Here is a 12,170-nt window from a genome sequence, read left to right as displayed (position 1 = left end):
ATCCCCAAGCTTTGGCTTTTTGGTGTCCTTAGATTACCTTGGGGTGCCATGGGAGTCCCCAAGCTTAGGCTCTTGGCACTCCTTGTTCCATAATCCATCAAATCTTTTACCCAAAACTTGAAAACTTCACAACACAAAACTTAGCAGAAAATCTCGTGAGCTCCGTTAGTGAAAGAAAACAAAACACCACTTCAAGGTACTGTATTGAACTCATTCTTTATTTATATTGGTGTTAAACCTAATGTATTCCAACTTCTCTATGGTTTATAAACTCTTTTACTAGCCATAGATTCATCAAAATAAGCAAACAACACACGAAAAACAGAATCTGTCAAAAACAGAACAGTCTGTAGTAATCTGTAACTAACGCAAACTTCTGGAACTCAAACAAATCTACCAAAATAGGAAGACCTAGAATTTTTTTTATTGATCTACTTCAATTGGAATCAGTATTTTATCACGTTCTGGTGATTTTTAACAATTGTTTTCGTGAACAGAAAGTTTCTGGAATTTTCAGCAAGATCAAATAACTATCATCCAAGAAGATCCTATAGGTTTAACTTGGCACAAACTCTAATTAAAACATAAAAACAAATCTAACCAGAGGATAGATCAAATATTTATTCCTAAACAGAAGCAAAAAGCAAAAAAAAACTAAAATAAAATTGGGTTCCCTCCCAACAAGCGCTATCGTTTAACGCCCCTAGCTAGGCATAAAAGCAAGGATAGATCTAGGTATTGCCATCTTTGGTAGGCAATCCATAAGTGGCTCTCATAATAGATTCATAAGGTAATTTTATTTTCTTTCTAGGAAAGTGTTCCATGCCTTTCCTTAACCGAAATTGGAATCTAGTATTCCCTTCCTTCATATCAATAATTGCACCAATCGTTCTAAGGAAAGGTCTACCAAAAATAATAGGACATGAAGGATTGCAATCTATATCAAGAACAATGAAATCTACGGGCACATAGTTCCTATTTGCAAAAATAATAACATCATTAATTCTTCCCATAGGTTTCTTAATAGTGGAGTCCGCAAGGTGCAAGTTTAAAGAACAATCATCAAAATCACGGAAACCTAGCAAATCGCATAAAGTTTTTGGAATCGTGGAAACACTAGCACCCAAATCACACAAAGCATAGCATTCATGATCTTTAATTTTAATTTTAATAGTAGGTTCCCACTCATCATAAAGTTTTCTAGGGATAGAAACTTCCAATTCAAGTTTCTCTTCATAAGATTGCATCAAAGCATCAACGATATGTTTAGTAAAAGCTTTATTTTGGCTATAAGCATGAGGAGAATTTAGCACGGATTGCAACAAGGAAATACAATATATCAAAGAGCAATTATCATAATTAAATTCTTTGAAATCCAAGATAGTGGGTTCATTAATATCTAAAGTTTTGATCTCTTCAATCCCACTTTCAACAATTTTTGCATCAACATCTAAAAACTCCGAATTTTTGGGACGCCTTCTAGGTAAAGGTGGCTCATATTCAGTCCCATCATTATCAAGATTCATACTGCAAAACAAAGATTTAATAGGAGACACATCAATAACTTTTAGATCTTCATCTTTATTTTCATAGAAACTAGAAGAACACGCTTTCACAAAGCAATCTTTCTTAGCACGCATCCTAGCGGTTCTTTTTTTGCACTCATCAATGGAAATTCTCATGGCTTTGAGAGACTCATTGATATCATGCTTAGGCAGAATAGATCTAAGTTTCAAAGAATCAACATCAAGAGAAATTCTATCAACGTTCCTAGCCAATTCATCAACCTTGAGCAATTTTTCTTCAAGCAAAGCATTGAAATTCTTTTGTGAATTCATAAACTCCTTAACACTAGTCTCAAATTCAGAGGGCATCTTATTAAAATTTCCATAAGAATTGTTGTAGGAATTACCATAATTATTAGAGGAGTTACTAGGATACGGCCTAGGATTAAAGTTTCCTCTATACGCGTTGTTACCAAAATTATTCCTACCAACAAAATTCACATCCATAGATTCGTTATTATTCTCAATCAAAGTAGACAAAGGCATATCATTAGGATCAGAAGAAACACTTTTAGTAGCAAATAATTTCATAAGTTCATCCATCTTTTCACTCAAAACATTAATTTCTTCTATCGCATGCACTTTTTTATTAGTAGATCTTTCGGTGTGCCATTGAGAATAATTAACCATAATATTATCGAGGAGTTTAGTAGCTTCTCCCAAAGTGATTTCCATAAAAGTGCCTCCCGCGGCCGAATCTAAAAGATTTCTAGAAGCAAAATTCAATCCGGCATAAAAAAATTGTATAATTATCCAGAGATTCAAACCATGTGTAGGGCAATTACGTATCATTAATTTCATCCTCTCCCAAGCTTGTGCAACATGTTCATGATCAAGTTGCTTAAAATTCATGATATCGTTTCTAAGGGAGATGATTTTAGCGGGAGGAAAATACTTAGAGATAAAAGCATCTTTGCACTCATTCCATGAATCAATACTATTTTTAGGCAAAGATGAAAACCAAGCTTTAGCGCGATCTCTAAGCGAAAAAGGAAATAACTTCAATTTAACAATATCATTGTCCATATCTTTCTTCTTTTGCATATCACAGAAATCAACGAAGCTATTTAGATGGGTAGCGGCATCTTCACTAGGAAGGCCGGTGAATTGATCTTTCATGACAAGATTCAACAAAGCAGCATTAATTTCACAAGATTCAGCATCGGTAAGAGGAGCAATCGGAGTGCTAAGAAAATCATTGTTGTTGGTATTGGTGAAGTCACACAATTTAGTATTGTCTTGAGCCATCGTGACAAGCAAGCAATCCAACACATGAGCAAACAAGAAGCAAGCGGAAAAGAGGCGAATGGAAAAGAGAGGGCAAATAAAACGGCAAGGGTGAAGTGGGGGAGAGGAAAACGAGAGGCAAATGGCAAATAATGTAATGCGAGGGATAAGGGTTTGTGATGGGTACTTGGTATGTCTTGACTTGTGCGTAGACTCCCCGGCAACGGCGCCAGAAATCCTTCTTGCTACCTCTTGATCACTGCGTTGGTTTTCCCTTGAAGAGGAAAGGGTGATGCAGTAAAGTAGCATAAGTATTTCCCTCAGCTTTTGAGAATCAAGGTATCAATCCAGTAGGAGACCATGCTCGAGTCCCACGCACCTACACAAACAAATAAGAACCTCGCAACCAACGCGATAAAGGGTTGTCAATCCCTTCACGGTCACTTACGAGAGTGAGATCTGATAGATATGATAAGGTAATATTTTTGGTATTTTTATAGTAAAGAGAAATAAAGATGCAAAGTAAAATAAACGGCAACAGAAATAGCTAAGTATTGGAAGATTAATATGATGGAAAATAGACCCGAGGGCCATAGGTTTCACTAGTGACTTCTCTCAAGAGCATAAGTATTACGGTGGGTGAACAAATTACTGTCGAGCAATTAATAGAATTGAGCATAGTTATGAGAATATCTAGGTATGATCATGTATATAGGCATCACGTCCGCGACAAGTAGACAGACTCCTGCCTGCATCTACTACTATTACTCCACACATCGACCGCTATCCAGCATGCATCTAGAGTATTAAGTTCATAAGAACAGAGTAACGCTTTAAGCAAGATGACATGATGTAGAGGGATAAACTCATGCAATATGATATAAACCCCATCTTGTTATCCTCGATGGCAACAATAGAATACGTGCCTTGCTGCCCCTACTGTCACTGGGAAAGGACACCGCAAGATTGAACCCAAAGCTAAGCACTTCTCCCATTGCAAGAAAGATCAATCTTGTAGGCCAAACCAAACTGATAATTCGAAGAGACTTGCAAAGATAACCAATCATACATAAAAGAATTCAGAGGAGATTCAAATATTGTTCATAGATAAACTTGATCATAAACCCGCAATTCATCGGTCTCGACAAACACACCGCAAAAGAAGATTACATCGAATAGATCTCCAAGAGAATCGAGGAGAACTTTGTATTGAGAGCCAAAGAGAGAGAAGAAGCCATCTAGCTAATAACTATGGACCCGAAGGTCTGAGGTAAACTACTCACACATCATCGGAGAGGCTATGGTGTTGATGTAGAAGCCCTCCGTGATCAATGCCCCCTCCGGCAGGACGCCGGAAAAGGCCCCAAGATGGGATCTCACGGGTACAGAAGGTTGCGGCGGTGGAATTAGGTTTTCGTGGATGCCTCTGCTGGTTTGGGGGTACGTAGGTATATATAGGAGGAAGAAGTACGTCGGTGGAGCAACGTGGGCCCCATGAGGGTGGAGGGCGTGCCTGGGGGGTAGGCGCGCCCCCTGCCTCGTGCACTCCTGGTTGCTTTCTTTACATGGACTTCAAGTCCTCTGGATCACGTTTGTTCCGAAAATCACGTTTCCGAAGGTTTCATTCCGTTTGGACTCCGTTTGATATTCTTTTTCTGTGAAACACAGAAATAGGCAAAAAAAACAGTAATTTGGGATGGGCCTCCGGTTAATAGGTTAGTCCAAAAGTAATATAAAAGTGTATCATAAAGCCCGTTAAACATCCAAAACAGAATATAATATAGCATGGATCAATAAAAAATTATAGATACGTTGGGGACGTATCACACGCATATAGGAGTCCTACCCGGACACGGGGGATAATCTTCTGCTTTATCTTCACGGCCAATCAGTCCGGCCCATATCGAATAGACCGGACACCCGAGGACCCCCTAATCCAGGACTCCATCAACCATTGGCGGGAGTCTAACTGCCATCGGATCTTCACGGCTCGCTCCCGTCCGCTCGTCCCCGACGCCGACCGCCCGCCCCAACAGCCGCACTCGCCCGCCGCTAGTCCCTGGACGCCGGCCGCTCGCCCGCCAGCTGTCCACCCCGGCCGCCGCGCTCGCCCATGGCTCCGCGGCTCTCAAATAGAGCTAGCTATCTAGCTAAATCGATTCGAACGAAGCTACCTAGCTAGCTCGATGCGCCGGTTGTTCGATCCGGCCGCCGCCCCGGCCGCCTTGCCCTCCGCCCGCGCCGCGTTTTCCTCGTCCGCCCGTCCGCCGGATTGGCCTGAGGAGGAGGACGACTATCTGTGGGCATGTTCGGTATATTCAGAGAATATTCTTTTTTACGGGTTGATTATATGGGATCTGTTCTGCCGCAACTAAAAATGGCCCTTAAAACACGTTTTTTCTCGACCCGTATAACGATCTTAAGGGTCCACGATATACGGGGTCTGCTAGAGATGCTCTAACAGGTTTCCCTAGAATGCACACACACACTCACAAGACCTAACCATGGACGCGGTCTCGCCTGCTGCCAATTCGCCGCCGCCGCCCGACGACATCCCCTGATGTGTTCCCCGTCTCACCGTCTGTCGGCCCGTCACCACTCCGTTCCCCAGACGCCCCAGACTCTCGCGTCTCTTCCTTCCTCCCGGTCACCCCCTCGTGCTCTAGCTAGCCGGGCGGCGCCGCGCCGGCTCTACTCCAATGGTCCGGCCTGACGGCACCTACCCGCCTCTGCTGGCTAGTTATTGCTACTCGTCTCATCTGCAATCTGCCGGATGGCTGGGTAATTTCTAAGAACTTTTATTCTCTCTTTTGCAAATTGCAATGAAGAAATTTTATTTGAAATTGAATTAAAAAACCATGTATGAGAGTGTACAAGTGTTAATGTGTATGTGTATGTTCAGTCATTATTCATCAGTCATATATGTATCGTTGATTTGAAACTGAATGCATTTTTATATCAATTTTCACTCATGTTGTAGAAATAGAAGATGAAGAGATATTTTTCATTATTGTCCGCAATGGAAGGATCTACAGCTGATTTGGTACTATTTTGTATCATGTATTATTATTTCTAGTTCTGTCATGTTTTATCTCTTTTGTTGGAAATTCTTGAATTATTGAGTAAGATTTATTTTGTTTGTTCTCGTATGTGATATATTTTCAAATGTCATGATGTGTTTTTGGGTAGTTGCAAGTGCCAAAGTTTTTTCATATTCACGGAAAAAGTTGGGCCAAGGCTTTGCTTCGATCACAGGCTCCACCACTTTGTTGCAACATGGTGTTACACTCGTGAAAACATTTGTTAAACGTACAAATCATACGTAACTCCCGAGGGTTTGGTCTAGGGCAGCCGCCGCCGCCGTCAGGGGATTTTTTGTCCCCCCGCCTCCGGTTGCCATCTTGGAGCTGAGAGGTGGGGGACCTCGCGTCTTCAAGCGCTCTAAGTTTTTCGTTATCGTCTAGTGATCATCGTTTTCCGTGAGAATAAATTTACTCTCGTTCTTTCGGCGGTGTCATGAGATTCGAGAGTTTTCTGTCCTCGTAGACCCGACTATTCAGATCTGATAAGTTTACGTTGATGTGTCAAACTTTTTTTTCCTGTTAGTTTGATTCTTTCTGGAGTTGAAATCTTTCATCGACATCTTGGTGAAGATATTTGTGATCCGACGACCTGCATTTCTAGGGGATCATCCCCAGCCCAAGTACGTTCATGGATCAAGGCTTCCCATCTTTTTGGATGGTCGATTCATGGCGCTTTCAAAAACCATTATTGGTAATGTTCGTGTGGGTGAAAAAGTGACAACATCGTTGCTCCAGTAAAATTGCAGCCTCTTTACTAAAGTCCTTGGAGTATTTTTTTTTTCTTGTAGAGATTGATATCGCGAAGAAGGTGTTTTCATGAAATTTGATTGTAATTCTTAGTCATAGAAGTTACTTTGTCTTTCTTTGGATTATAGATCCAAATCAATGTACCTGTAATTGTTATAAGTATGAATAAAATTATAGGTGTTTTTAGGAAAAACATTTCTTTAGGAAGTTGCACTGTGGGCCGCGTGTCAAATTTGGATCCAACAACCACGGAGACGGCCGACACATGTTGGGTTATCACTCGGCTGTTTGCAAGCATTTTTTTTCTTGTTGCCGGGTCCTCTCACTCTGTAGGTGACGACTTGCAAAAAGAAGAAGAAAAAAACACACACATATAACTTGTTTTTTCGATAAAGGACATTTCATTGCATTGGTATATCACGGTGAGACAGCCACATTAAAAGGATGCTCGGCATCTGCATTGCACGATGCACACAGCCAACATATCAAACACACAAAAAAATCATTTTATAGCAATAATAAAAAGTATGGTCCAAGGTGCGGTAAATCCTATTCAAAGATTACACCACCATCCATAAAGGGTAAGAACCTCCCTATCCGAATGCTCGAATTGGGTAGACATCATCATATAAAGATCTCTGTCCTCCGGCCTCTACAGAATGAACCATGTACGGAACCATCACACACATGCATGAATAACTTGCACATATGATAAAACACATTTACCATTTAAAACCACATCATTTATGCTAAGCCACAATGACCAATATAATGCAGCTGCCCCCCACAAGAATATACACAGACAATTGTTTGTTGATTCCCTGCAATCAATTGTCAAACATATTACCTCTAAAAAATTTGCCAAACATATTACGTGTGCTATGTGATGGATGAAATTTTGAAGCTACTTGAACTATGAGCCATACCACACAAGCAAATTTACACTTAAAAAATAAATGTTTAATAGACTCGTCATGTTGGTAAAAAAACATGTCTTACTATTTTATCAATTGCGACACGACAGGCTATCTTTAGTTAGTTATAAGAAAACACAACCTTTTGTTAGCTACGCGCAACCTCTAGATTGTGTCAGTCGATTTGCGTTCGGATTCTTTTCCAGTTTTATCGTCTGCGTCACTAACGTTGTAACTGCGAAGGATGTTGAGTATTATAAGATAGACTAGGATTTGGTCCTGCCTTGTCTTGTACTCCAAATTAGACATTGTACTCCTATATATATATCCACGAGGCTCAAGCAATACAATCATCGATTTCACCAATATCTCTCTATCCCTTCTAACATGGTATCAGCCTAACCGATCCAACACTTGCCGCCGGGCGCCGCCTCCGGGCCGGTCGGCCTCCATGACCGCCTGTCGGGGGCCGCACCGCCCGTACCTAGGATTCGTCCGTCGGTCGTGTTGACCGGCTGCCCTAGAGAGTCTTTTTCCTGAGCCATTGCTTCTAGTTTTTCTCTCTCCCGCCAGTCATCTTGATCGGAGGTTTCTTTTTGGTTTTCCGATCTAAAATCGGTTTGCGTCACCCGCCGCCGCCGTCGACACCCGTGCGCCTCTACTCCAACACTGGCGCGACCGGCCGACCTCTTCATCGACCCAGCGACCTGTGCGACAGGCGGACCCTAACGGCCGTCGTCCGCGCGTCTGCCTGCCCGTCACCTCGACCCGGCGGCCTCGCACCATGCGGCGGCCCATCACATCCGCCGTTCACGCGTCGGCTCGCCCATCGGTCTACGCCGGCTGTCGCCGCCCTACTCTGACCAAGATTCCTCCATCGCCCCGACCCAGCGGCCTCGCGCCATGCAGCGGCCCATCACAACCGCCGTTTGCGCGCCGGCCTGCCCGTCGATCTACGCCGCGCCAGTACGGCCGCCCCGCCGACCATCGTCGTCGGCTTCATCTTGGACTCTGCCGCCACCCCACCCCCACCAAGCGGCATCCCCGACCTCGCGCGCGATCAGCTTGATCACCCGCTCACCACTGCGATCCACCTCATCTACGCCGCGCGACCGACCTGACCCGTCGGTTGCACGCGCCTCCGCAGGTCCCGTGAAGATCGTCCCCGAGTTCAGCGCGCCCCTCCACCGACGAGCAATGGGCTGCCGATGCGTCGCCTCGTCGGGCCGCAGCACCGCCGCCCCGTGGTTCTCCCTGCGGCTGCACCGCTTGCGCGTCGCCGCTGTGTCGCCCTTCAGGCCATAGTGCCGCGACATGCGGTCCCCGCCGCCGCCCTGAGGCCGTCCCCGCGGTTGCACCGACTCGGGCTCCGCCGCTGCGTCGCCCCTTCGGGTCGTAGCACCGCGACCTGCCCAAGGTCTTCCCGCCGTCTCCCCAACCCGCCTGCTGCCGCCATGTCGCCCCTTCGGGTCATGGAGCCGCGTCCGCGGTCCACCGTCATCCCCGCGCGTCGACTTCCCGTGGTATGCGCCGCGCCGCCTCCCTTGGCGCGGGAACGCCACCATCTGTGCCGGTGTTCATCACGCTGTCGGGTTCCTCGCCTACTTCGAGCATCGCCGCCGCGCTCCTAACCTAGCCGCCGCCGCTACCCCCGTAGCAACCGCCCGTCCAACACTAACCCGTCGCCGTCATCTTCCCCGACCACTTTGTCTACTCCGACCACCGTTGGTGACATCGGCCCCCATACCGATTGGCGCCACAACGGTCGTCGAGTCTTCTTCTCTGCTGGCCCTCCGACTCCTCGACATGGCGTATAGCTCGTGCAGGTCCCTCGTCTACGCATGCCCGATGCTGGCAATACCGATGCGTGCCTTCATCCATGATGTGTCCTCGGCCTGTCAAGCCTGGTCGGCGCTTCGTCAACTTCGTCTTCGTCCGTCTATGCATGATTGGTGCTGGCAACACCGATGCGTGTCTTCGTCCACGACGTGTCCCCGAGCTTGATAAACCCGGCGCGACGCATCGTCAACAACGCCTTCTTCCAATCACAAATATCTCGACCGTCTCGCCCGCTCATGCAGTTGCATACTAGCTACTCCAATCACAAATCCACAGCGTGGTACTACCTCGGCTGGTCCGGCGACGGCGTGGCAGCCCGGTGGCACCACTCATTGCAGCACGCGGCGCGCACACGCCACAGCCCCAAGAGCTCCACGGTCCAAGGGAAGGGGCCGTCCGGTCAAAAGATCCCCTACAAACAAAAAACATTCCTCCATCCTGTCTCTGCGGCGCGGCAGGATATTCCAGGAGATAGCGATCGATATCCATGGCGGGCGACGACGGCAGGCATGGCTCCAACCTGAGATCTGGCCGGCCTGTCTCAAAAGCCGGAAAAGCTCGGTCGCCGGAACCGAGAGAGCAGGCCAGGAGGCAGCTATGCTATGATTCCAGGGCCGGGACAGCGATGCGCCATGGCCATTGGCCGAGAGTCCCAACCCAACCCAACCAGGAGGCAGCCGGCGACAGCGATGGGTCCTCTTCGATCGGGAAACCCAACTCACTTCTCAAAGCGGCAGAAACCGTAGGGCCCCGGGAGTATCACATGGTCGCTTTCCATCCCGAATTACACCAGGAACGGAAACCCAAACCCAAAGCCGCCGGCCGGGGAAGAAGCAAAGGGAATGGCCTACCTCATGACCACCACCTCCGGCCGGCTCCCCTGCTCGATCGCTGATACCACGAGCTTGGCTCACATCACATGTCGCCGTCGATCGACCAAACCCATATGCGGTGGAATCATTGGAACCATACTCACTCACTCGAAGGAGAATCATTCCTTACCAAAGCAACCATAGTAGAGTATCAATCAATCTGATAGTGCATGCTAAGTGGAGTAGTAGGGCCCTGCATGCATGGCTAGATAATCTACTCTACCCATTTTGGAACCTCCCTGTCTTCCTCGGGCGCGCAGCTAAATTCTGCTATTTATACGTAGGCTGATCACGACTAGACCTGCTGTGTCTGTGTCTCTGTGTGTTGCTGATTTCTCTGCTGCTTTTTTCGAGCCAAGCAAACAAAGGGAAACCAGAGCCTCGCCACATCTCTATCTGCTGTTACCTGTACATCAACGTCAGGGGATCAAAGCTAAAACTACACCAGATAGAGACACAAGAACAGATTTCCCATATATATAGATAGATAGAAGACCATACTATTATCGGCAGCTAGCTAGGACCATAGTATCACACACACTCACACACTCGCTCTCTCTTCTTCCAAATCCCAATCGCCGGCCACTTGTCACTCTCCTCTGCTCACTGCTCCGAACAGAGGAGCTCCAACTCCATCACCTCCTCTTCAGCATCAGGAGGAGGAGGAGACGTCGTAGCGCTTGTGCCAAGCGAGCTAGCTAGCTAGGCACGAGAAAATTCAGGCTGTGGTGAACTGATCAGCGATCACTGGTCAGTCACCTGATCTAGCAGCCGGCAGAAGCAAGAGAAGTCCAGTCAGTGAGCCAGAGCGAGCCATGGGCGGCATTGCTGGTGGTAGATGCCGGATCAGTGGCCTGGCCTTGCTCGTGTGCGCCGTGCTCTTGTCCGCGACGACGATGGCGAACGGCATAAGGACTGGAGCAGCTGATGGCACGGGTGCTCCTGGTCCGGCTGCTGCCGCGGCACAGGCTGCCACCCTAGCCGCGGCTCCTCCCGTCGCTGCCGCTGCAATGGCACCACCTTCGGAGCGAGCTGCATTGGAGGATCCGTACAAGAACAGCAAGAGGAAGGTGCCGAACGGGCCCGATCCGATTCACAATAGGTATTGTTTACTCATCTCATCTCTGGTAGTTCTTGGCTTCTTGCTTACTTCAATTGTGCTCGTGTTTTAATTACTTCTCTAGCACAATACCTCTAACAAAATTACACCTAATTGTACTGTAAAAACTCTCCATACTACAAAGTAGACAAAAATATAACTGCAAATGCTAATAATGCAGAATCACATAGCATGCACATACTCAGTTTTTTAGATAAAAAAATGGAAGGACCCTCTGGCTGGTCCCCTGCATCATGTCCATGCAGACTTACCTCGATTCACCGGCTTGTTTTGCCTCTTGTGTATGTGGCTAACCAAGACCATGATGTGTTTGCTTGCTTTTTCAGGAGAGCCAGATGGGGAGACGCACCGGCAAGGAGAGTGTAAGGCATCACGTAAACCGTGGATCAATGTTGAGAGGCTCGGCGAGCGAGCACACAAACATTGAGGTGGAATGGAAGGTTCCATGGCTAAGAGCCATGCATGCATATGGTGGTGCTCATGATGGTGGAGGGCAGTTATATAGTTACAAGTATTCATTCATGTATTAGTAGTAGTAGTAGATACAGAGGGGTAGAGGAAGATGCATGGTGCACACTCCATGGCACCGTGGTTGCTTTGGTCAAAGTGCTGCTTTGTTCTCCTCTCTTGATGAGGTTTTGTTCTTTTCCTTTTTCTTCTTTGGAGGAGGGGTTAATGGTGTTAAAAGGAGCAGTCCAACTTACTTCTCATTCACACAGAGTAAAGCTCAAAGATTCTTGGCATGCACAGATTCTACTTCATTCTATTAGCTTTCATTCTTCCCGATGATCTCTTTAATAATG

The 12,170-nt window shown here is 46.5% G+C and overlaps 1 protein-coding gene across 1 annotated transcript; it reads left to right on the top strand.

Moving 5' to 3' along the window:
- The first annotated feature begins 10,598 nt into the window (after positions 1-10,598).
- Positions 10,599-11,846, top strand: LOC123095746 (uncharacterized). Its single transcript, XM_044517309.1, has 2 exons — positions 10,599-11,349; positions 11,694-11,846. The coding sequence occupies exons 1-2, from the start codon at positions 11,063-11,065 to the stop codon at positions 11,731-11,733; spliced, it is 327 nt and encodes a 108-aa protein (XP_044373244.1). The 5' UTR covers positions 10,599-11,062; the 3' UTR covers positions 11,734-11,846.
- Positions 11,847-12,170: the final 324 nt, after the last annotated feature.

This window comes from Triticum aestivum, chromosome 4D, assembly GCF_018294505.1.
Source record: "Triticum aestivum cultivar Chinese Spring chromosome 4D, IWGSC CS RefSeq v2.1, whole genome shotgun sequence".
Classification (NCBI taxonomy): domain Eukaryota; kingdom Viridiplantae; phylum Streptophyta; class Magnoliopsida; order Poales; family Poaceae; genus Triticum; species Triticum aestivum.
This window is presented reverse-complemented; position numbering and strand designations above follow the sequence as displayed.